The sequence below is a fragment of the Varanus komodoensis genome, unplaced genomic scaffold, assembly GCF_004798865.1.
Source record: "Varanus komodoensis strain SLA01 unplaced genomic scaffold, ASM479886v1 scaffold99, whole genome shotgun sequence".
Classification (NCBI taxonomy): domain Eukaryota; kingdom Metazoa; phylum Chordata; class Lepidosauria; order Squamata; family Varanidae; genus Varanus; species Varanus komodoensis.
In genome coordinates this window covers 485522-511560 of record NW_025336676.1, presented here as the reverse complement: position 1 = coordinate 511560, position 26039 = coordinate 485522, and the positions used below count along the sequence as shown (strand labels likewise).

The window sequence follows — 26039 nt, the reverse complement described above, 5'->3', positions numbered from 1 at the left end:
ACACACATTTATCTGTAGAATATTTGTATATCATAAAATTGTAAAATAAAAATGTATACCATAAAATCAAAGCAGATGTTTGTTGCATTTAGATCTGAAAACTCCTCACAACAAAAATTATTTTTCCAAACTACCATGCTCCAAGCTTGAATGAATTTATCTTTACTTATTTACTCTAAAGATAGAAAGCCCTTTCATCTCTGAAACTCATTTTGGCATGCAGAGTTTCCATCATGGTCCTTCGTTTTCTCCTCAGAAGAACCCTGCAAGGTAGTGTGGTCTAAGACTAAGAGGTTGGTGCCAGGTTGCCCTCTGGCTTTGGTGGCTGACTGGGGAGCTGCACCTGCATCTCCCTAGTACTTGTCAGACATTCTGCTTTGCACCAGCTATAAAATAAGTATAACCTGATTTCATGGCTGCCATTGAGACATGATGTGAAGATCTTAATGTTTTCCCTCTTCCCTCCTCCTCCTGTTTTCCTTGCATGTTGTGTCTTTTTGCTCACAATCCTTTGGGCAGAGATTGCCTTGTGCTTTCCACAACACTGATTGAGGGGTACTGGCTGGAGTCCTAGATGGAGGCTTAGGGGATCTGAGTCCTGGTTTTCACTTGCCTGTGGAACTTACGGTGCAGCTTTCATCACTCACTGACTCTCAGCCTAACTTACCTGCCAGGGTTGTTGTGAGGATTAAACTGGAGAGGAGGAGAAGGTGTTGTGAGCAGCCTTTGGGTTCCTTGCAGGAAGAAAGGCAACTTGGAACATAAGGAATAAGATAAAACCCATGAGCATTATTCAAAATAGAAAAGATCCCCCCGCCCCAGCTCACACACACAACACCATGTTAAAAAGACACTTTTAAAAGGAAACCTTACTATATATAAAAGGAACCAAACATATAAAGGTGCTTTGGGATAGGTTTTGGGAAAGGTTCTTTAAAGACTTTAGTAAAATATTGAATTTAAATATTGCAGTTGATCCTGGATTAGCATTATTGCCATTATTTAGAGCACAGATGGGACAAAATACTAAAGAATTGATGATAAATTTATTAAGAGCAGTAAGATAAATGATAGCAAGGAATTAGAAAATAAAAGGTGAATATCATATAGTTGACCGGTATGAAGAAGTTGAGAATATAGCTATTAATGATAAGTTAATTTGTGATATTAAATGGAAAAAGGTTTGGTAAGTGAAAACAAATTTGAAAATATTTGGAGACCTGAATATGTTTTAATAAAAGAAAGGGGGTGTATTCTTCATTACAAGAATAATGAAGTGGGATAACCTGAATGAATAAATGATCTTTGATTAAGCAACTAGAGTTGTTGGTGCTGGTGGAGGTAGCACTAACATTGATGTATTGTTTAACTATGTTTATTAATAATGTTCAATTATATGTATTGTTACTATATTAATTGTATTGTTTTAATTTATGTTTAAAAGGAAACCTTAAAAATTGGAAAACAAATTTTAATTCCAAAAGAAGGCCCGCATAGATCTAAAAAGCAGCAGGCTCTGGCGCTCCGAGGCTTGGGAAGATTCCCCGAGGAAGAGCTCCCGCGCTGGCCTCCCGGCTGGCAGGCAGACAAACCGCTCCTTCCTCCTCCCCTTTCCACGTGGCCTCCAGAGCGCACCTGCCCGCAGCCGCCTGCCGTGACAACGTCTTCGCTACCTGCGGCCCCGCCGCCGCTCCCCATTGGCCCCATGTCCCAGGAAGCGGGGTCTACCCACCTGGTAGCTCCGCCCCTTCGCTAAGCGCTCGGCGCGTAGAGGTCGCGGACTGGTTGGTTCGGTTCTTTCCGTGGCCCGTGCTCGCCATGGGCTCCGAGCGGGGCCGCTTCCAGGCCTTGTTGGACGAGCCCGGCTGGTTGGGCGACCTGCTGGGCTGCCTGGAGAACTTCACGGGCGTCAAGCGGTTTTACCTGGCCACAGGTGGGTTGCCTCCTCTGGACTCGGACATGTCTTCGAGGACTCTGCCCATGCTCAGAGGCACTTTTAAATGTGATGTTTCGTTGAGGTGGTGACTAGATGACCGGCAAAACTTTAGCGCTGCAAGCCGAGTCTACTCAGAAGTAAGGAGAGAAAACAATTGGAGTCTTAATATTCTCAAATAGGAGGCAGGCCTGCTTTTCATTTCTATTTTTGTTTTAATTTGGTTGATTCATTCTTTATTCTTCCTTTCATTATCCTTTTCTTTGAATTGTTTTTGGCTGTTCAAAAGTTTTATATGAGTTAATCCTTGCAGGTGCAAGGGTCTTTTAAAAGTTGAATTATTGTTATTAAAACCTACTAAACTTAAAAATATTATAGGGACTTTAAATTTATGACTGAAATTGCTACATTTTGTGAACATATCTTTGACAGTATATTTACTTTCATTTTTATTATTAATTCATTTTCAATGTATTATTAAAATTACTCTTTTAATTTAAAAAAAAAATTGCAGTGAGGGGGAAGGCTGGGTCAAGATCTGGCCCGGGCATCCTAAGCTGCTGGGAATCCTGCAGCTTAGAGTAGTGGCCATTAGCTGCACTGTCTATTTTTAGATTGTAAGTAGCTGGGGTGCTGCTTCAGGTTCTTTTCGTTCGGTTTGGTGTTTTAGTCATAGTCATGGAAGCTGGAGTGGTGTAACATTCATACAAACAGTGACAACATTGCTGCCCCAATCCCTTGTACAATTTACATGAGTGTAAAGGGTGGTTGATTTTTTGTGGGGGGGAGGAGTATCCATTGGAGGGATTCCATGCATACATTATCAGGGTTGGAAAAATAGGTCCTTCCCTCTTCCTTTCCTTTCCCAGCCACTTGCTTATCTGTCTTCCACTGCAGCCAGCTCCCCCTCTTCCTGGATCCAAGGTTTTTCAAGGAGGGAGCCATGTGTGCCCCCCCCCCCGCCAGCCTGGCAAAGCGCCCCCCCTTTACATGCAAGGACCCTGGGTGAGCAGGGCCCATCTTCGGTGGTATTTTTTGCCACCCCCCTTTTCGGTGCCCATGCTTTCCTTGCACACCACTTGCCCTTTAGCTTTGAGCAAACTAGCCTATAGGGAGTCAGGTTCTATTATCTGATACAAGTGCAGGCAGAGCACTTGTATCAGATAATCCTCAGTGCACACTTACCCAGCTGTGAAACAAAGTTTGCAATTTCCAGTGGGCCAAGGAGGGAAGGGAAGGGAAGGGACCCGGCCATCTAAGGCCTCAGCAGTAGATGGCCTATTAATAAGTGTATAAATAGATAAAATTGTGCCCTGATTCTTTGGCAGTGAACATAACAGGAGAGCTCCTAGAGTGAGGAAGGGGAGACAGGTCTGATTCTGCTGCAGAGGATTCTGGGAGGGGTGCCAGAACCAGCTGCAGGGAGTGGGAAGAAACCAGTCCCTGAGACCAGTCATCTGTTGAATGCACTGTGCATCATGCCGTGACCAGTCAGCCAGCTGAAGCATATTCGTGGCTAAGCTTGACTAGCAGACCTGCCCAGGTGCCCCCAGTACCTGCTATATACCTGTCCTCTGCTCCTTTGAGTACCCCAGTTAGCAAAGGCACTTTTCACACATGCCATTTCTCCATGAATTACCTCCAGGACTATTGCTGTGGAAACATATTTGTTAGTACCTAAGACATGGTGTAGAGCCGATGTGGCATAGCAGTTAGTCCTCGCTCATCCTTAAGGCCAAGCACAGGCTGTCAGCGTAACCTACTTCACAGGGTTGTTGTGAGGATTAAATGTAACCTTGTTACAGGGGTTCCTTGCCAGAGAAAGGCAGGCAGGTTGGAAATGTAATGTAAGTATAATATGGGAAAAGTCCGTGGTGAAGCACTTGTGCTGCTCGTCCCCAAACTCATCCTGCTGCTGCTGCTTCCACTTTCTTCCCTCCCACTGAATTCTCTCTCTGTGCCCCCCAGGTCCCTCCATCAGAGACTCTCTGCATGGGGCATGCTCATTTCCCTGCACGTGAATGGGGCTTGCATCCCTAGGGCACCTTGCTGGAATATGGGAGCTTTCCAGTAATGGGAAAGAAACATTTATAATGGGAGGGGAACTGCAGAAAGCCGGGGATGCTGGAAAGGCAACTGTGGGGAAAAGCCAGTTCAAGTCACTGCTCTTAGCTCAAAATGGCCTGGCATTATCTGACAGTGGCCCAACTGGGCTCCATGCTCTCCACGCCAATGAGGACGACTGAAGACAGCGTCTTTGCCTGTGGGGCTGCTGATCCTAAACTAGTCTGTCTGGTTTGCCGCAGAGAAACCGTGTTGCAACCACCGAGCTTGTGGAGGCTCTTGCGCAGCTTCCCTCAGCCAGTTGTGCCCCTTCTTTGAAGTTATTCACTTCTCTCTTCTGACTGTTCCCCACTGCTTGTTCCTGCCTGTTGGAGGTAGCCTAGCAAAAGGATATTGGTGCAGCGGGCAGTGAAGCTGCCATCTGCTGCCAGAGGAATCGTGTGAGGTTTGGGCAGTGGAGTCTCATGAGATGCCATGCTCAGGCTTGGTTGACTGCACCACCCACCTGACCTCCTCGGGGGAATGGTGCTCTCCCAAACTTCTCCTGCTGCTCCTGTGGAGGCCCACTCTTGGGATCACAGAACCCTGTTTGGGCATGTAAAGGTCCCAGCTTGGTGGGGCTGGAACTTGAGGGGCGCTGAGACCTGCCCATAAGGAAGTTTGAAATCCTTTGCAGGGGCACTAAGGGTCACCTGAGATCCACCCTGGGATGGAGAGCTGTGGGAACCTGCTGAGATTGGGTGGCTCAGGCAGGAACCAAATGTGCAAGAGACGCAATATTGGTATGAGAAGCCAAGCTAGCCCGTTTCCACCAAGCTAGAGCAGGGCCAGGCAATGTGCAGATCACGTGGGGCCCCTTCCAAACTGAAGTAGCCACCGTAGCGTGAGCGGCAAATCCACTTTGCTTCTTTCTTTCATTTCTTGCTGCAGGCAGGAGTCTTGTCCCTGGCGAGGCCTGCTTGGGAGGGGTTAGAAGGTGGCCCCAGCACTCCCCAAGTTTCCCGCCCCTGCTCTGGACTGAAGCTCCTCCCCTGCCTCCATTTCAGCCTATTCAGAATACCTGTGAATGAAGAAAGTGGCTGGCAAGTCATAACCCAGGACTGCTGTCCACCTCATTCTTGCCAAGTTAAACTGATGGGGGGGGGGGGAGGGAACCCCCAGGAGCCCAGAAACCAGTTGAGATTGATCAGATGACAGAACTAGATCAAGGTCTCAGGGGTGGGGCAATATAGGGACTGCAGGGGCTGGCATGGCTACTGCACGGAGTGTCCTTGCAGTGCCAGGGAGGAAGGAAACTGGGGGAGCCAGGCAAGGGGGTTCATGGGAAAGAGCTGTGATATACATACACCAGTCCTAGGAGCCAGAGGCTCTCCTGGGAACAGGTGGGTATGACCTAGAGAGGATCACGGAAACATGGTGCGGATGCAAAGCGGGGCTGGAATGTCAGCGTAGAGGGATAGACTCTGTTTAGGAAGGACAGGAGGGGAAGGGGGGGCTCTGCTATATGACAGGGAAGGGATAGGGTGCAGAGCGATGGGGGCGGGTAGAAGCGGACCCAGTGGAGGCGATCTGCGTATGACTGATGGGTCTAGACGGGGTGGGAGCTGATAGTGGGGGGTATGTTATTACCCACCGGGTCAACTTGAGACCCCGGACGATGCTCCGAAGGATATCCCAGGGAAGGGACACGGTTACAATGGGAGAGTTCGACCTTCCTGTTACTAGTTAGGAGATGCACTCGGGAGTCGCAGCTGGGTCCTGTCACTTCCTGGAAGTGATGGAGGCAGCAGGTACTTGTTGGTAGCAGTTAAACATGAGCCAGCAGTGTGACGTGGTAGTTAAGAGGGCAAACACTGCCCTTGAATGTATACACAGAAGCGTGGCTTCCAGATCTAGGGAGGTGTTAATACTGCTTCACATGACTCTGGTGCACCCACAACTGGAGGACTGTGTCCAGTTCTGGGCACCACATTATAGGAGAGACACAGCCAAGTTAGAATTGGTTCAGTGCAGTGCAAGGTCATGAGAATGGTAGCCGAGTTGTGGGGGATGACATACACGGAGCGATAGAGGGAGCTGAGTCTTTTCAGCCTGGAGAAGAGGAGACTCCAAGGGAATCTTTTAGCAACTTATATGTATGTGAGGGGATGTCATGTGGAGGAGGGCCATGACCTGTTCTTCCCTGCAGAGGATGGCAGGATGTGTTCCAGTGGAGCAAAGCACAAGGAACCAGGCTTCCGGTTGGATGTCAGGAAGTACTTTCTGATGGTTAGGACCCCTAGGAAATGGCATGGGCTTCCTCAGCAGGTGGGGGGGATCAGTGGGGGCATTCAAGGAAAGATTGGACAAGCACATGTTGGGATTGCATGAGCAGAGCCAGCTGGAGCCGGGGGTCCGACTAGAAGGCCCGGGAGACCCCTTCTGACTCGCTCTGTTTCTATGTTTCTATGTCCCAGGAGTCTCAGCTATTGGGCGGTATAAAAAATGAAATGAACAAATGAATGAAAGGAGGTGTAATCAGGGTGCACAGAGTGATGCCAGGTGTGAGGAAAGGGAGACATTTTTCTCCCTGTCTCATAATCTGGGAACCCAAAAGGGTGACCACCTCCTTCGCATAGCACAGGGTTCAATGATGATGCCATGAGGTCTCTGGTTGATCCAGGAGGACCGTCGTGAATGCTGTTAATGGTCATGGAATGAGATTAAAATCTGTCATTGAAAGACACTCCTTGGAAAGGATTCAGATAGGAGGGAGGGGACTCACCTTCCTCTTCGCTCCTGTGAACACAGTTTGTGCTTAAAAAGCAAGAAAAGGTTTGCTTTATTTCCTTTTACGAAGATCCAGTGCTTCATTCCAGAACCCACCCTGCTCTCCCTTCCTCCTCCTCTTTGTAATGGTGAAATAATGGGAAGCCAAGTTCCCAGGATTCCTCTGGCCTGGCTCACACCGGCCTTTGCACCAGGCATGCTGGCCTGGACTTTGGTTTTCAGGTCCCTTGAATTCATTGGCTTAGTCATGCATTCAGTGGAGACTTCAGCCCAGAAATTCGAAGAAGGCTGAGGCTGGGAAGGACAGCAGTGAAGGGACTAGAAAAGATCCTCAAGGACAAGACCGTTTGCTGGGGACCAAGGCCAAGATCATGCACACGATTGCGTTCCCAGTCACAGCGCATGGGTGTGAAAGGAGGGCAGTGGAGAAAGCTGACCGGTGGGACGTGTGTGCTCCTGCCACACGATGCTGGAGGAGAGCTTTGCGCATACCCTGGACTGAGAGGAACATGAACCAGGGCCTGGATCAAAGCCAGGCGGGACTTTCCTGGAAGCCGAAGTGACGAACCTGAGGCAGCCGTGCGCTGGGCACATCGCGAGCGGGCCCTGGCACTGGAGGATGTTGAAGGCGGAGGGGACCAAGAGCAAATGTTGGGGCGGCTCAGTTCTCCCATATCGGAAGGCGGAGCCCTGAGCTTGCGGGAGCAGAGGAGTGCTGTGGGGGCAGGCTGTTGCGAAGGGTCCTTGTTCGTCGACAGGTTCAACGTAAGATGGGGACAACCTGATGCACGTCAGAACCTCAACCAGGGATGGGTCTCTGCAGGAAGGTCTCCCCGCTCCTTCCTGACTCCAGTGGCTGATGCGGCACAAACTTCCTTCCGCCTTTCCAGTCCCGCACAGCTCTCTCTCCGTAGCAGATGTGAGCGGCATTCCCCCATCTGCACTCTCCAGATGTGTTGGACTCCACTTTCCATCTTCCCCAGCCACTGGAGATTAACATATCTGGTCCAAGTTTTTCATTAGCCCATTCAGTCTCAGCCTGGCCTTCCCAGTTGGGAGGATATCCCCTTTTCCCCCTCTTTCAAAGAACCCAAAGCAGCTTTCTTGGTCTTTATCCTCAAAATAGCCCTGTGAGTTAAGCTGAGGGTCAGTAGCTGGCCCAAAGTCACCCAGAGGGCTTCGTGGCCTAATGAAGCAGGTCTCCTGAGTCCTAGGCATTTACTCTAACCACTATGCCGCGAAAAGGCATGCTGTTCATACATGGTCAACAAAATAAAATCTAGGACCTTGCCATGAAGTGAGAGAGCCAATTACACGCAACTCAGGTTCAGACAGACTTTTTCTCATGTGGGACCCCCAAGGTGGAACTCGTGGCCGACAAACCCAGAGGGCTCCGAGTCAGCGTCGCTGGCCTCATATGGGGTGCTGGGCCTGCTTCAGCTCATCGGCCTGCTTCAGCTGTGGAGGTGCTAGGGACCACGGTCTAGTGATGGGCAGGGTCAAAGGCAAAGGGACAGGGCCAGAAATACAAGTATCTTTTAGCTGCAGTTTGCTTCTGCCAGGAGCAGTGTCTTAGAGACATTCAGCCTTTCAGTCAGGATGACACTGACTCGGAATTTCAGAAACCACTAAAGGATGTGGGATTGGGGAGAAAGGGGAGGGGAAGGGAAGGGAAGGGAAATAGCAGGCTTGCAAAAGGACCTTGGGTGCATTTGTCTTAAGTTATTCATCACCCACTCACAGTATTTGGAGAGCAGAGATGTGACAGCTCGCCTGGTCAGACTTTTCCCCCTGAGGGTGAGACTCCTTTCCATTTAAAATGAAATATTTCTAAATTTGCTTCTCCACATGTAAATTAACATGTGCCGATTTCATGCGAACCTGTGCCCCAGTTTGGCCTTTCCTTGGCATGATGTGAATTTTCTGACAGCACCTGAAGGTTTCCCACTTTAGGGGACCAGTGTTTGAGCCTTTGGAGGGTGGGAGGGTTTGGAATGGAGGGGGACCGTTTGAAAAGGGGCAGTTGGAGCTGATGCAAGACAGGGAAAAGACAAGGCGAGAGGACGCGGTTGAACAAAGGGACAGTGAGAATTTCGGTTCAGTTCATTCTTGGTCAGTATTTAGTGATGTTTGTAAATAACTTCCATTTTCCACACCTTGGGATTTTAATTTAATTTTTAAAAACTGAATGAAAAACTAGCCTGATGATCAATAGGTATAACTTTCCTTGGTAAAATCATGTAATCATTGGCGCATAGCTCAGCCAGAGAGAAACTCATTTCATGCATCCTTGAAATGGAGCTGAACTTAACCAAGTCCCATTCCAGAGAGGGCCATTTGATTCTCAAGATAACAGCAGCACAAACAAGGGCAACTCACACCAACCCACCTCATCCTCCTTCCCAGCCTCTTCTTTCTGCTTTGGTATCCAAGTGGGAAAGATCACGCTATTCTAAGTTTTCACTTCTGTAACCTACTGAAAAGTGTTAACTGCCTAACCCTTTCATGATCAATATGAAAAGGGCCTCCAAGGACTGCTCAGGGTGACAGCTGGAGTGACTCGTTGGCCAGCAACTATTCTGAAGAACAAATCTTTTAAAAGAAAGCTTCCCCTGTTGTGCATTTTGGGCACACACGCAGCTGGGCATGGGACCATTTGGTCAGCAAGCCCCCAGTGATCCAGTTCACCCACGGGAGCTTTGGATGCTAAGCAGTGCAAGGTCTACTTCGAATGCCTGTAATGCTCGGTCACATTCATGGCGGCCCCACTTTTTCCCCTCATGCTTATTCACTTTATTCCAAGCCACCCCATATTCTAAGCTCTCTGGAAGTGAGCAACAATGAATAAATGCAATATGCAACATAAACAACAGTAGAAACATTGTAAAATCACTTTGTACATTTTAAAAGCAAGTGTTAATATCTTAACCCATACCAGTCATACTGCTGGGCTTACTAAAATAACTGACAATATTCCCATGCCTCTAAATTTCATGAAGATGGTGCCAGGCAGGCCTCAGTGTGAATCCTTCCAGAATTTGCGGGCTACCACAGAGAAGGCCTGTTTCTCCTTGTTGCCACCAACTAAGCCTTTCGTGGAAGTGGCATTCAGGCAAAGAGTGTAGTGTCCAGGTAGACTGCAGCTGGTCGAGGCATTTCGTCAGGCATTGTGGCCCCAAACCATAGAGGGATTTATAGGTTGCAAGCACTATCTTGAATTATGCCCAGAAATATAGAGGCAACCAGTGCAAGTGGACCACAATTGGTGTTACGTGATCAGATGGTCTGATCCCTGTTGTTCCTCTGGCTGCAACATTTTGCACAAGCCGCCATCCCAAACTGTCTTCAAGGACAGCCCCACAGAGCAGGCATTGCAATAGTCCAGTTTACGAGAGTACCAGAATACTGACGCCAGGCTGTCCTTGCCCAGAGGCGGGTGTAGCTGGGCTGGCTGAAGGCACACTGTACTACCAGGCCCCAGCCAGCACTGGCTCTTCCTGCAAGAATAACTGCACCTGTTGAATTTGACTGGTGCAGATGGGGGAGAATTTCATTTCTGTTCCTTTTTGAAATGTATTTAAATTGTCAGTTCTTTTCATGTTCAGGATGGGAACAGGTTGAGATTTTAAAATGTCATTTGCAGGAGAAAACAGCAGTAGCCATACCTGTGACATTGCATTGGTAATTAAGAGTGTTTTAGGGTGAGTGATATTTACATTTGGCCTGTGTTGAACATTATGTCCATTTATGGCATTTATCATCTGCCCAAGAACTGCCGGAAGGCAAACATGCATAGCTCCGCTTGTGCATTTCCACTCGGTGGTCAGCTGATTTTGCAGCTCACTAAAAATCTAAAGCTGACTAAAAATTCCTGTATTTTTGCACTGAGGGCAATAACAAGTGGGTAGGTGGGTTCCCAAACTTCCAAAGAAAGAGACATGTTGTACCCACCTTTTCTGAGTGATGACATAGAAACAGAGCGAGTCAGAAGAGTCCTCCCAGGCCATCTAGTCTGATCCCCGGCTCCAGCTGGCTCTGCTCATGCCTCCCTGCACCTCTAAAAAGCCAGGTAGTGTGGTGGGACAGTGCTGGATGGGGGCTTGGGAGATCCGGGTTCTTGTCCCCACTTTTGGCATGAAGCTCACTGGGTGACTGAGTAAGTCATGTACTCTAAGCCTGGCCTACATTGCAGGGCTGCTGTGAGGATAAAAGAGGACAGAGATTATGTAAGCTACTTTGGGTCCCTATCAAAAGGAAAAAAGGGTGGGGCATAAATGCAAGAATAAACTTTTAAAAACTACACCTCTCCTGCTTTCCCTGGTGTCCTCTGCATCTTGGCAGCACCTCGCCCCATGGGTTACTGTGGTGTGAACTTCTGTGGGAGGAAGCCGGTAGGTGGGTGCGATGCTGGATAGAGAAAGGACTTCTGTGTTGGGGATGCTGCCCCCTGTGGTGACTCTCTGCACTGCAGCCACTCTGTATAGAGAGAAGAACAACTGAGCACCGCCCTTTGTGGTGAGCTCCAGCACTGTGCCTCCCTGGGGAGGAGCCTTCTGGAGTGACTCCACCCACTCAGGCTGCTCTTTGGCTCCTGCTGGGCAGGAAGGAGTATATAAGGGGACTTCCTGGGGCAGAGAAAGTGGACAAGTAGCCAGGTCACCTGGGGGCTGCCATGTCGTGTGTTTGGGCCACTTGCTTTGTAGGCATCCTGCCCTTCTTCCCACAAGCACCCCAAGATGACTTACATAATCCTTCTTGCTTCCCTATTTCATTTTTCATTCTTCCAGGAGGGAAAAAAGAGGGCTGTAAATGTGGCTCCGTAGGGAAGGGGTCTGTCCTGAAGAAACTGGGTGGGGGGGAATGGGCTGCAAAGCAGTGTACTGGCCTGGGATGCCCGCCATCCAGTGGCTGAGCATGTTACTGCATGTTTCAACCTGTGGAAGCTTGTAGGGTATAATGCAATCCAAAAGCAGAACAGCTGCCCCCCATGGCCCCATTAGCACACCTGCCAGGCTTTTCATGGACCTGGCAGTACGGCGTGGCTGGACAGAGATGCACACGCATCCATTACCGTGGTGGTTATTTTGGGTGCAAAGGCTTGTTGCCAGAGCTTCTAGGATCACCTCTGTTCTTGCAAATAAAGAGTTAATTTGATGGGAACCGTGGTCAGACTGTGGGAGTTTGTGCCACCACCGCGACTTCATGCAGCTCTGTGGGGACCCCTTGTCCTCCTCTGTGCCGCCATTCAGCTTCGCCTCGGTCTGGATGGCCTTCATGGCTGGACTGGCGCCCTGATCGAGAACGGCCTCAACAGGAGGCCTATCCGGCTGTGGGTGTTCATCGTCAAATTCTGCGGGCATCAGTGGGCTTTTATATTGGCCACTGCCTTGTTAAACAAGCCACTTATGTACATACTAGGGGAGACAGAGAGATTTCAGAGTACATAAGGCATCATCCTGAGGATTTTGTAAAGCAAGAAAAGAAAACCATGGCAGAAGTTCTGGAGGACTTCTGTCTAGTTCGCTGAAGACTTTGTGAGTGGCTACCGTCTCGCTCAATGATGTGTGCGTATACGTCCTGTCCCAGCGCGAGCCTCTTGCACGGGACTTGCATATAATGTACATCAGCAGTTGGGACGGAATCCTGATTTAAACATGTAGACTGCGATCTTACCATTAAAAGCTATGACTGAGTAGCAAAAAAAAAAAAAAAGAGTTAATTTGATGGAGGAGGGGCAGATAGGAAAACATAGGCTACGTGGTCCCTGCTCGTCTTGTCACGGAATTGCTGCTAGTGGGAATCTGGCCATGAGTATCTGTTCTCAGATTGACTGGGCTCTTCCTTGCGTGCAGGTTCCATTGTTTCCCTGACACTCTACCTGATGCTTGGATATGGCACATCCCTGGTTTGCGACCTCATCAGCTTCGTCTATCCAGCATATGCCTCGTAAGTAGCCCTCTGGGGACTGAGATTTCCTGCTTTGACCTCTGTCTGAACCTGCCATCTGCAACTTGGGCTCTCCAGATTGTCTGGACAGCAACTCCTTCACCAGCCATGACCACACTTGCTGGGGATGATGGGAATTGTCAGCCAACCCGTCTGGCTTGGGGTGAGCTCCCTAAGACTGTCCATGTTGGCAGTACCGAGAGGAAAAGGGTAAGAAGAGCAGATTTATTATGGGTTTAGTGATGGGCTGATGGGATGAATTTCTATGCAGCCTCCCTGGCACCAACCAAAGCAGCTTACAAAAAGTTCAGAATAATTGGATTTTTTTAAATTGGAAAAATTCCATAACCGCACTTTTTAAAAGCCAGGTTAAAAGGATGTGTCTTGACTTCCTTCCTGGTTGCAAAGGGAAGGCCGTCCTATTTCAAGCAGGGTTGTGCCAGTCTGATAAGGAGTTCATGCCACTGGTGGAGGGAGGGGTCTTTTGCATGTGTGGGTGGTTGGGGAAGATTGTGATGCACGGCTCATAGGCCCAGCCATGAGTTATAGACACGCCTCGTTATGGTTCCCCCCAGCGTCACCCCCCGAGGAGAGTCCAAGCTGTCCTGTTGAACCGTAGCTGTAATCAATGCTGGCCTGGCCGCTCTGCCTCCCAAGGGGGGGTTCTTTGCCAGTCAAAGGGGTCCCCTTTGCCCATTTCAGGCCAAGCCAGCCTGACATAATTTGCACGACTACCAGGTTCAGTGCTGCTGGGTGGGAAGATGCATTTTCTTCTCTGAGGCAAGGACTGAGGTTAAGCAGAGAGGGGCAATCGGTGATCTGGCTGATTTGTGCCCTGCTCTTCCCTCCGTTGCCCCCTCCAGCATGAAGGCCATCGAGAGCCCCAGCAAAGAGGATGACACCCTCTGGTTGACCTACTGGGTGGTCTACGGCATCTTCAGCGTTGCCGAGTTCTTCTCCGACACCTTCCTCTACTGGTTCCCCTTCTACTACATCAGCAAGGTAAAACAGAACAAAACAAAATCAGAGGAGGTAGTTGACAAAAATATTTTGCTGTTTTGCTCATGCCTGGCCCCCATTCATTGGCTTATACCAGGGCCAGGTACACAGTGAGTCTTGACTCATGGATGCGCTTGCTCTCTTCCATTATGATCACTAGGCTGAAAGCAGCAGAATGAAATTCAGTAGGAACAAGGGCCAGGTCCTCCACCTCAGAGAGCAGAAACCACATTCGTCACTAGATGAAGGGGAATGCTTGGCTCAATAGTGCTGCAGATAAGAAAGACTTTGGAGCTGTTGTGAACAACATGCTACTCGTAAATGTGAGCCAATGATGCGATGCAGCCACCAAAGGGGCAAATGCCCTTTTTAAATGCATTAACAGCACCGCCAAGTCATGAGAACTGCTGGTTCCCCTTTACTCAGCACTGGTTAGGCTTCATCTACAGTCCTGCATCCAGTTCTGGGCACCAAAGCTGAAGAAAGATACAGAAAATTGGAGAGGGTCCAGAGGAGGGCAACAGGGATGATGCCGCATCTGGAAACAAGCCCTATGGGGAGAGATTGAGAGAAGTGGGCAAGTCCAGCTTTAAGAGGAGAAGACTGAGGGGAGATGTGGTGACAAGGAGCTCAAAGGCTGACACAAGGAGGAAGGGCAACCGCTCTTCTTGATTGTCCGACAGAGTAGGACAGAAGCAGTGAACTCAAGTTGCAGCAAACCAGGTCGGAGCTAGGTATCAGGAAGGTTTTCCTGACTCTTAGAGCATTGCAGCACTGGAACCGAGACCCAGGGAGGTGGCGGGCTCTCCCACTGGAGGCATTCAGGATGCAGCTGGACAGGCCTCTGGGAGGGATGGTTGCACTGGCGCCTGCCCTGGGCAGGGTCTTGGACCCGCTGGCCCCTTCCAGCTCTGTTCTAGAATCCTATGCGAACTGTGACTGTTGCCCCTTTTAGATAGACCACATCACTGTTAAGTTCGTTTCTTCACTTGCCTCGCAAGAGAGGGCCTGCCTGCTTGGAGTGCTTTTCCATGGGAATATGGACACTTTGGGAGGAAGGGTTCACTGAAGCCCCCAGTTAGATTCTCCAGAGAAACCGCAGCCGTTTAGACTGTTGCAGTGAAAACAACGCCAGTTTTACAGCCCTTTAGGATGAACAGATGTATTTTCTCTGGCATAGATTTCCCTGGTGTGGGGTGGGGGGGGTGTTACCTGGATGGCTCATCTCCTGGCTTCCACACTCCCCCCACAAACCACCTCAACAGCCCCTTTTACCTGTCTCTGAAGCTTCTTTTCTGACCTGTGTGGTTCTTTACACCAGCTGTGAGGGGGAAATGGGGGTTCAGAGCACTGATCCCCATCTCTGAGGCTGCAGAGCTGTCTGTGATATTGGATCTGGGAATCTGAAGTATCCTGCAGCCCCACACACTGTTCAAGGGGCTACAGGATTGCTTCCTGACAGCACGGAGAGACATATTGTTAATAATAAATGCTAAATTGCACCAGGGAGGGAGCTGAATGGAGATTCAGGCTCTTGCTGCCACATCAGGGTGGGCGATATCCAGGAGACTGGTGGGGAATCACTTAGACCCCAGGCCATGCTCACCACTCCAAGAGGGGTAAGATAATCCAAATAAAACCAAAATGTGCTGTCATCCTGTTGTTGACGGGGCTGCCTGGGCCTAGTGGTGCTTGTTCGTTTGGAAACAAGCTAGTTTCGCTCCTTCACCCCTTCCTGAGAAGTATATTAAGTGGACCCACCATATTTCAGAGGGGCTGGAGGCCACACTGGGGTTTGGATCCTGGGGTCACATCTCCCCCACAACACATGTGTCGGGAGATCGGCTAGTGTGAGTTTGGCACAGCACCTGGTGAAGAGTCCAGCGTCTGCAAAAGCTCATACCAAGGGAAGGAAGTGCGGCACTTGCTGAAGCGCTAAAAGCTTTCTTGCTGTTTCTAGTGTGTATTATATTATCTCTTGCACATTAATAACAGAATGAAATAGACCTTTAAGAAGTAGGGTGGGAGGGTGGCTTATCCGCAGGATGGATACTCAGAGTGAAGCAGACCGATGGCGCTTAGATGCAGCTGCCGTATAACCGTATTAATTTCTGGATTATGTTTGCATCCTGCCCTTTTTTCTCGCAAGGAAATAAAGGCAGCTTGCATAACACTCCTTTCCATTCCACTGTATGCTCACAACAGCCCTGTGAGGTAGGCCTGGCTGAGAGTCCAGGGCTGGCCCTAGTCTCTTGGCTAGCTTCATGGCTGCGTGCATACGAGAACCTGGGCCTCCCAAGCCCCAGGCCAGCCCTCCATCACCAGGCCCTGCTGACTCCGTGGGCGACAGCCTGCCCTGAATGCCAGCTGGAGCCATCCCACTGGAGTGTCTACAGTCAGGCCGGTTCATACGGGAGGGGGTCGAGGCGCAGGACTTCAAGCGTCCGCCGTGGCACTGACCTCTCCGGAACTGCCTCCCCCGCCCAGTGCGTCTTCCTGCTGTGGTGCATGACTCCCTTCCCGTGGAATGGCTCCCGTGTGCTCTACCGCAGCCTCATCCGCCCCTGGTTCCTCAAGCACCACCAGACCGTGGACGGCGTCCTCAACGACCTGAGTGCCCGGGCTGCTGGCGCTGCCTCCATGGCATCCCAGGATGGTAGGCTGGGGCAGGCGGGTGGGCGGGGTGTGGGGTTCTGGCCACACACTTGGCCACAACGTTCGGGGAAGTTCTGGGGGTGTGAACTGGGGCGTGGCCTGGGGCGGGAAGGGGGGCAAACAGGTCAGCCTGGAACCAGACAGGTACTTTTGCCTGAAAACGGGCGCTTTCTCCCTTCTCCCATCCTTGTGCCACACAGGAGAGTTCTGTGGGGAATCCACCCGGGGCAGGAATCCCCAAGCTCGGCTCCCTGGACTCTAGTCTGTTTGCAGCAGTCCTGAGTCCAACCCCCTGGAGCCCCATGTGCCTGCAAGCAGCGCCCCTCCCCACCCCGTCCTCACCGCCTGATGCGGAAGAAGATGGCTTGTCATGTGAGCCTTGCAGGCTTCCTCTTGGTTCAGCTCACTTTGTGAGGCAGGAGTCCAAGCATGGGAGGGCGTCGGTGAACATGAGAGGGACAAATTCCTCTGGGTTCCTCCCAGTCCCGCTACAAACACCCTGGACGCCTGGTTCTTTTGCTTCTTGGCACCCTCTTAGTATTCCTTCTGCAGGGTTCTTTTTTTCCTTCCATGGCTCTTATTTATTTATTTAGCAATTTTAAATGCTGTCCCAATACTAAAAGCCTCTGGACAGGGTACCAAAAACTCTGCGTGCAGCTCCTTCTTGTCCACTGTGCAAGGAATTCTCTAGTAACGTAACAAGTGCTGCCATCACGTATTCAAGCAGCCACAAGCTAAAACCAAGGCAAATGGGTGTTTCTAGCCAGGGCTTACTCAGAGGAGGAAAGGAGAAGGCTGAGATCCAGTCTCTGCAAGCTGGGCATGGTGGATCGTGCCTGGCAAGATCTGGAGCTCAGGGAAAACAACACACAGGTGGGCAGGGGCGAGTTTGCATGGCACGGGTGCGGGCGCCTCCGTTTGTGCTTTGGCAGGATGCCCCAATTTTCAAAAGGGCAGTCTGGACTGGGGGAAGAGGCATGCGATTTCAGAAGAAAACTTTCAGGCAGAGGTGCACGGGGAGGTGGCAGGAGGCAGGAAATGTGGAGGGATCCATTGTGGGGTGCCGCGGAGGCTGCCTTGGCCGCACTCAGGCCCCCTGTGCTTCAGCGAGGGTCCCTCCAGGGCAGTTCTGGGGCTCCTGCCTTCCTGGGCCGCCCCAGCCCCATTCTTTGTGGGGAACAGCAAGGCAGGCTCTGCTTTATCCCTGCAGTCTCAACAGTGGCATTATTTAAGGTACTTTAACAACTGCAGAGCTGCAATAATAATGAATAATGCTGTCAGAGTGTGGTTATTCGCAGCTGGGTCCCTGAAGGCATTTTGCATTTTGGGGTTCAGCCCCACACCCCCACTTTTGTTTAGGTTCTCGGGAACATTACTTTTCTTTCAACCTCACCAGTGTGAACTTCTGGGAAGCAGGTATTTTGTGACTGGGCTGACCCGCCCCCATGACGGGGGGGGCGGGCCATTTTGTGAAGGAGCTTGCGGCTTTCTCTCCAAATTCCACATGTGTCCACCAGCCTGGAGCGGATGGGCGTCCTGGGCCCCTCCAGGCTTTCAGACCAAGGAGACCTTCCCCAGCTCCACGGGAAGGTGCTCACCCACCTTCTGCATGCAAGGCGGGTGTGGTGCCGTTTGGCCGCCAGCAGCCTCCCAGACAGGTGCAAAGGTGGGCTATTATTGCCGTCTCTGTTGAACAACGGAAAACCTCCATGTGGTGGCTCTTGGGAGGGTGCGAATGCGCCTGTCCCAGCTCAGAGCAAGCTTTCTTGTAACCATATGTCCTCCTCTTGCTTTTGCAGTGTCCCAGGAAGTCACCAAATGAGCACTTTTCATCGAGAACTGAGTGGCCCCTGTGTTAACTGCTGAGGAAAAAGAGAACTTCCATTGTGGATTATTATTTTTCCTGCCACTCTTGGAGCCTTTGGAAATCTCTTCCTCGTGCACGCGCTCTCTCTCTCTCTCTTCCCCCCACCCCCTCCCTGTTTTTACCTCCCCACGGCACACTGCGCACCAGTGATTTGGTTGCCCATACCTGAAGATGGCCTTGTGCTGCTTGGGAGCTGCAGCAGGGGGCTCTCTCGCTGCATCGCACTCTGTGCAGAACCTTGCCTGCCTGCTTGCCTGCCATCAGCTGGGGCAGCAGCCCCCAAGCCAGCTTCTCTCCCAGGCAGTGAAGTCGTGGTGGAGGCCGTGATCTGCGCTACTTCCAGCTAAGGGCACGGGGGGTGGGGGGCAGGGAACCTGCAGGGCTGAGCAAAACCCGGCAAATACTGGGATGGCAGGGAGGCTCGGCTTGGCTTGGCTTTGTTTGCAGAGCAGAGCCTTGCAAGGAAAGGGGAAATGTCCCAAGGGGTGCGTTTGGTCCGCCTCAGGTGAGAGGATCTTTTCACACCCACGTAGTTTGAGGCGACCCACACGGTTCGTGTGCGGGCTGTGTAAAGCTTGAGTGCTTTTCCCCCACAAGGAAATGGGGTCGCAAGAAGATGTTTTCCATTTGTCTGTTGTGACTGGACCTTCTTTTCCTCCTTGAGAAAATTCAGCTTCTTGAAGTCAGGGTAACCATCCTCCCCTGGGAGTGGAGTGAGGGAAATTTCATCAAATGTCATGGAACCGTCTCTTCCTCAAGTATGAACTGAAACTTTATAAAGTTGAAGAATTAAAAATCTTACATATTTACACACACACACACACACACACACAGGGGGCAAATGGATTCCTTCCCCAGTGCCTTCTAGGCATTCTGAACTACAACTCCAATCAACCCCAGCCAGCAGGGCTAAGGGTTGGGATGCTGGGGATTGTAGTCCCCCATTCCTGTTTGTCTTACAGCCTCCTCCATGGGATGCTGAAGTGACAAAATTGTCCCCTCCCCTTGTTTGCCATTGGAGGCAAGCATTGCTCGTGGCACAGGGTTTGGTGTTGCTCACAGTGCAGCCAGGGACTGGCGGAGAGCCACTTCCTCTGCTCCAGATCTGAGCTTGGAAGGTGGCTGCCACTCCCTGGCTGCAGCTCGGCCTTTTTCAAACTTGCCCTTCAGATGTTTCGGCCCCCAACACTCACCAAGCTTCAGCTGGAATGGCCAGTGGAGAAGGATTCTGGGCATGGAAGTCCCAAACACCTGGGTTGCTAATGAACCAGAGAGAGGGGGGTGCTCGTAAATTGTTCCCCATCAGCCCCCGCTCAACTGCAGAGAAAGAGACCTTCAGGAAAGCAACCTGAGGTGGGTTCAGCAGGGTTTCCCCACCTTGCAGGGTGTGTGTGCAGGGAGGGGGGTTGTTTTGGAGTGCTGAATCTGGAAGCTTGCGGGTTGCTGCTGGTGGTGACCCCGTTGGCCCAGCACTGTCCCAGTCCTCTCCGGCATCTGAACACAGCTTGCATATCTTCCCAGGCGTGCCAGAGCAGAATGGCCTTGTAAAGGCCTATGAAGAACTACCTGGGGTTAGTCTCGGAGGCGCTTTTAATTGCTGTATCAACAGGGCCCGCCCGGTGGACTTGACGGCCTGCTTGGGCCATCCCGAGTGGGGGTGCTCCCTTTGGTGAAGGAAGAGGTGGTGGGAATTGCATGCTCTGGAAGTGCCCCATTTCTGCACTTCTGTCCCAGCCCATTTGAAAAAACGGTGTGAAGAAAGCAAACTGCTTCATAATACCACAAAACAGTCCACTGAGCTGGGAGGGGGTCAAATCCAGTATGTGGGTTCTCTTATTTAAAACAAATACAAACTTTACTGAGACTTATTTTAAATTAGCTGGGATTATGCAGGATTAAATAAAGAGCCTGTTCTTAAAGAAATGGAATAAAAGGTGTTGGGCAGGGGGATAATTCTGCTGGTGTTGGTGATAGACAGGTGGCTGAGCCAGCCAGGGGAGCATGCAAGGAAGGAGGAGGATGGAGGGAAGAGGAAAAGTGAAGTCCTCTTTTCCAGCTTCCGCCCACATCTCTGCACTGGGGTAGTTGTCCACCTGTCCTGGGGAGCATCTTCAGCTGCCGGAGTGGCCAGTCACAGCTAAAGCCTTCCTGGCCCTTGTATCTCTAGCATTGCCCCAGCAGGACTGCCCAGACCGAACCTCGGTTGTCCCAAGTTTTCCTTGGGAGAGTGGTTGACTCTGTGCTATCATCGCCTTGGCTTGCAACATGACTGCATCCTGCCTTCTTGTCTGGCAAATGCAAGTAACACAGGCAGAGGCTGTGGTGACCCGGTGGAGTCCGATTCCCATTGGCTTCCTCTTCATAGCTGCCCAGCCTCACTGGACAAGTCAGCAGCCTGAGCAAGGCAGTGGAGAAGTGGCTTCAAAAGGAGCCAGACTTGGATTCGGCCAGCCCTGCCTTTCCTCCCGCTGGCTGTACCTGGAGATCAGCTAGGGCTGGGATCGTTCGCTGAGCATGGCTGTCTGGGGAAGCTGGAACAAGCACTTGGAGAGCAAGCAGTTTGGGAAAGGCTAACAGACTGTACGTACCCCTGAGCACTGGCTCTTCTGTTCCAGGTAAGGCAAGGTTCTAGACCTTATGGTTCTGAATCTGGGTCTGATTTAAATGAGGTGGTAGAAGGCAGATTTATGCCAGGTCAGGCCCACTGACCCATCTAAGCCCCGTATTCCTTAACTGGCACAGTCCCGGGCAGAGAAGTGATCTTGCCCATGGCTTGTACTTGCCTGTCCGAACCGGTGCTTGAACCCAGAACGATCAGCAGGGACCTCAAGTGGTTTGGAAAGGGCCCCACCCCCTGCGCTATCTTTCGGCAGATTTAGGGTAGGGGCCGTGCGTGCAGAGCCAGTGCGCTTGGGCAAGGAAGGCGGACCGAGCTTGCTCGAGGACTTGTCTGGGTAGCCCGGCAAGGGCCCAGCAGACCGGGGGATCTGCTGCAGGATGCAGCTTCCAGCCGACACGGAGCATAGAGAAGACGGCGCGAGGCGCGGCCAAAACCGATCAGAGCGTGCGCGCTTGCGCCCCGGGGTCGTCTCCCGCAGGGGCGGGTAAATCGGAGAACCGTCAAGGCCAGCAGCCGGAGGGAGGCGATTCCCCGCGGCCGCGTTCCTCGGGGCTTCCCTTGCGCCCTCCGTTCCAGCGCAGCGCAGAGCCGGGCGCTCGCCCCGCGCGTTTCCCCGAGACAGACCGAGGGCGCGTGGGAGTCTTCCGCCTTTTTTGCTGCCAAAACACGCCTCGGGTTCTTGAAGGAAGCAGTGTGAGACAGGTGTGGAAAGCTACGATCCATCCAGTGGCCAAGGGTCGGACACGGCCGTTGCTCAAGAGGCCGCGCTCCTTGGCCAGCCAAGCGTACCTCCACTTCCCGAGCCGTGTTGGACAAGAGGCGTGAGCCAGGACAGGACAGAATTGGGATCTGACTGCGGCTTGAGAGACCCGCGTTCGAATTGCCGCCGCTCGGCCAGGGCCGCAGCATGTTGAACCCATCCGAGTCCCACAGCCTAACCAACCTCGCAGGGTTGTCGTGAAGGTCAAATGAATGTGTGCATTACCTTCTGTTCCCTGAAAGAGGGGCAGCTGGGAAGGACTTAAATGCAAGCTATTTGCACTGCCCTGGGGCCAGCCCTAGCCTACCCCAAAGGGCTGTTGTGAGGAAAAAGGGGAGAGGAGGAGGGCCCTGGGGCTGTCGGATTTAGATGTGAGGGCAGTGTGACAGTCTCGGAGCTGGTCTGGGTGCTCCTTCCTCAGCCTGCCACTGCCAGCTCCAGGTTTTGGAGCGTCCATGGTCAACCCCCCCCCCACCCCCGCACAGCAGCTCCCTTCTCACTGCCCAAGGGCGGAATTCAAGCGTGTGTGTTGCGAGGGGGGGGGGGCGGGGGCTGTTGCACCTTTTGGCCCCGAATCCCACCAAACTGGAGCTTAAAGCCCTTCCTGCCGCTCGCAAGTGTTTGGTGAGGATTTCGGAATGGGGGTGAGTGAGAAAGTATGCAAACTGCAAAACCCCCAAGTGATTGGCAGTGGGGTGGGAAGCGGGGAGTGGAGGGGAATGGGGCATGGGTGTCTGGTTTAGCCCATGTCTCCAAGGCTCATGAAGCGCGGTCCCCAACTTTTCCGGATACAGCTATCAAGAGGCAGGCCCTCGGTCCCTGACCAGGTAAGGCAAGGATCCCCCAACCTCTTTGGACCACTTGGGAACCACCACAAAACGCCCAGTCGAGAGGTCCTGCTTTGTCGCGCTGATGTCTCCTCTTCAACAAAAGCGCCCATTTCGAGTCTATTGGATGCCAGAAGGTCTGGATTGCCTAGACTGGCTCGCTGGGGCAGCACAATGCACCTTTTAAACTGATGCCTTGGCCGTGTGCATGGTGGTTTCATTTGGTTGTGCAGCCCATGATATTGCCAGATGTGCCCACTCTTTTAATTTATCTACCTAATCAACCACTTTGTCACCGTAAATGGATTTTCCATCTTCCTTTCACAGTGGGAAATCCGTGCTTAAAATATTACAAAGATAAATGCTCGTGTCCTGTAGGCATGGCAAGGAGCATTCTAAAGGCTGAATAGGGCAATGCAGCAAACTTCCCCAGTGTCCAAAGGCTGGGACGGTTTCATGAAGCCACGCCCGGCTTTTACCTCTTCAGCTTGATCGGAAGAACTTGAGAAATAATGGCCTGGAAGCTTCTTTCTTCAAATATGTCCCTTAAATAAGGGCTGCTTTCAGCTCCACGCTCCTCTTTCTACCTGTGTTCTCGGAGAGGAGAGAACACAGACTCCAGCCATTGGGGGTGGGGGGCTCTCCACACCAAGCGTGGCAGACGCCCAGCGACACTGACCCTTGGCAAGGAGAGCTGCGATGTGAACAGCCTGGCTTTGGTGCTACTGTGGTTGCAGGAAACTAACTTTCGGTTGGGCGTGATACTAATTTTGTCCCAGCGGCCAAGAAGAGGGCAGATGCTACACCCTCCCACCAAGTGCCACAACCTTCAAGCAACCCTGTTTTTAGAGGGGATGTGCAACAGCTTCTTTCAAAGAATGAGAGTCTGCTCTTAGAACGGGGGAACATCTGGGTTTTCCCAAAAACTTCCATTTGTGGCAGTTGGTGTTTCCCATTCTACTGCTCCCCAAACTGAATAGTATTCCAGACTTCACTGCTCTGCCCAACCCATGTTTCCCCGGCAGAACATTTTGAGATCACTTTAACACCCTGGAACTGGGCTGAAGTCTTCCATTTCTGGAAAGGGATCCCCCCTGCAAAAGAAACTTCTGTTTTCAAGCCCCATTTTTTGTGTAAAAGAAGCAGAAAATTTTTATTAAGTATCATTAAGTTTCATTAAGTATCAGCAACTGCCCTGTTTACAATCCCAAAAGCACTTTTAAAGCAAAAAAAAAAAAAAAAAGCATTTTAAGCAAACATGTTTTTTCACATTTTCCCAAGCATGGTGATTGCACCTGAAAACCTAACAGTTCAGAAAAGGTGGGTTTTAAGAACACAGAGTCTGAAGAAGCATAAGCACGTTAATGTGTTAGTGAATGGCAGCACTGCAAATTTGGGTGTGTGCTATTTTAAAAGTGTGCACATCAAAATATACACTTCACCCAATGGGGCAGAGGAGAGGTGTGCACATTCGGGAACAGGAGCGAGCAGAATTGAACTTCAAGGTTTAACCTGGGCACCTCGGCCTGACTTTACCACGGTGAGGGTCCCCCAGAATGGAATCTGGGCATCGCTTGGGACTCAGCCCCATTTTTAAAAAAGCGACTCTTGCGGCTTCAGCCATGCTCTCCCCTTGCCCACCCCCTCGCCTCCCCTTGCCCCCCACCATCACAGCAGGCAGCTGTGAAGGCTTTCTGCCTCCCTCCAGATGACAGGTTGGGTGGCGAACCTTCACAGGCAGGCATCCATTCCAGGACAGCAATCCCAGCTACTGGGACAGGGGGTCCGCGGGGGGGGGGTTGTTGGGGGGCAACCATGCGCGCAAAATGAAATTGGGTCTGACGCACGCCTGTGAAGCTGGGGCAAAGCAGCCATGGAAGGAAAGCTTCTGACAATGGGAAACTGTTCGGTGTGCCTCAAGGTGCAGTCCAGACACAGAAGGGGCAGGGGCGGCCCTTAGTGGCAGACAATCCCTCACCCTCAAAGGAACGCAGGTCCATACCGGTCGCTGTTAAATTTGGAGAAAAATAAACTGGCACGTGGGTGTCCCTGTATCACATCTGGGTCCTCACCGGTTCTGATTACCGGTTCTGCTTCACCCTCCCCGCAGCCCGTGGAAAGGAAAGGAAAGGCTCACGGGGACTCCCGCAGCCCTAGCGTTGCCAGTCCGCGCCTTCCCCGAAGATCCAGCCCTCTGCGCTCTTCTCCCCGCGCGCAGCCCAGCTCCGCGGATGATAAGCGGCCGCCGAGCCGGCAGGTGGGACCCGTTTCGCGGCGAGGGATCCCCATGTCTTCATTTCTTAAGCGCACAAGATGTTGGTCCCTCCTTCGTTCCACGTTCGCCCGGGAAAGGCTCCTGTCCCCGGGCTGGACAGGTTTTCCCTCCGCACTAACAAGCGCTGGCACACAGCTCCCGCCACCCCACCTGGCTACGTTGGCCGAGGATCCTGTGGGTTGGAGTGCATGCCACCTGGGGAGGAAGACTGATGTGCTCAGAGCAGCAGAAATCCCCAGAACCTTTCCCAGCCCTGCTAATGAGGCATCCTTGTGCCCTGGAACTTAGAGAAACTTTTAAAGGGTTCCCATTTTACCTGGATGTGGTTCATTTTTTAACCCCTGGACAGATTCTGGGTGTGTTTTATCAGGAGACCCAGGACTGTTTTCTAACAGGACCTGGGTGAAAAACAGAAAAGCCTGACAAAATAAGATAGTCTCAGAGAAACTAAATCTTTTGGCCTCTTTCCTTCTTTCTTTCTTTCTTTCTTTCTTTCTTTCTTTCTTTCTTTCTTTCTTTCCTGTCGGTTCAACTCTGCCATCTATCTAGAAATCATACCACAGAGTAATTTGAGGACAAAAGAACAGAGGAGAGACGCAGCTACCCAAGAAAGAGGCAAGCAACTGAAACGCACACAAAAATGTATCAACGGAATACAAAAGTCCCTGGCATCCTAGGGGCTGTCAATTTGGTCCATTCAATTATTTGCATTTTTATTCCCCTGCAAGAAACTGGTGGGGCTGGTGTCAGACCCGTTCTCCATGAGGACCAGTGACTTGGCTTCATGAGGACCAGTGACTTGGAATGATGCCTAAATGATGCCAACCATGCCCTGGTCCCATTTTGCAGTGTCACCATCACAACCTAAATTCCTTCCATTTCTTTACTTTGAAATGGAAGAGAACTTTTCAGAGGGTGCAGAAGAGCCTTTGGCTTAATTTTGCACATGTTTGTCCCCCCCACCCCATGCAAGGAAGGACTTGCTATGCAGCATGGGTTTCCTCTAATCCCATGCATGGCACACCCCATCCTTCAGAGTGAAAGAGGCCATCTCTGAGAAAAGAGATCAACCCCGCACCTTTTTCTGAAACTATCCCCTTGTGAATGGCAAAGCACCCGCAAACCACTCATGGAGACCCACCTTCTAGCCAGGACCTCAATTAACATGGGAATGGGGTTTGTGGTGTGCCATGGGCCACGTTGGCATCACCACAGCTGGGGTGAGAGAAGCTAAGAGGCATCTGTGAGGCTCATCTGGTGCACCTGCCCTCCCCTACCTGCCTCCCTGCTGGCATCCAGGATGGTGTGGCGACCCAGTATGCAC

General features: G+C 51.4%; 1 protein-coding gene across 1 annotated transcript; it reads left to right on the top strand.

The window, feature by feature from the left end:
* Positions 1 to 1818: 1818 nt before the first annotated feature.
* LOC123017606 (receptor expression-enhancing protein 6-like) lies at positions 1819 to 19045 on the top strand. Its single transcript, XM_044419064.1, has 5 exons — positions 1819 to 1933; positions 12619 to 12712; positions 13576 to 13714; positions 16199 to 16367; positions 18166 to 19045. Exons 1-5 carry the CDS (start codon positions 1819 to 1821, stop codon positions 18186 to 18188), a joined length of 540 nt encoding a protein of 179 aa, XP_044274999.1. The 3' UTR covers positions 18189 to 19045.
* Positions 19046 to 26039: the final 6994 nt, after the last annotated feature.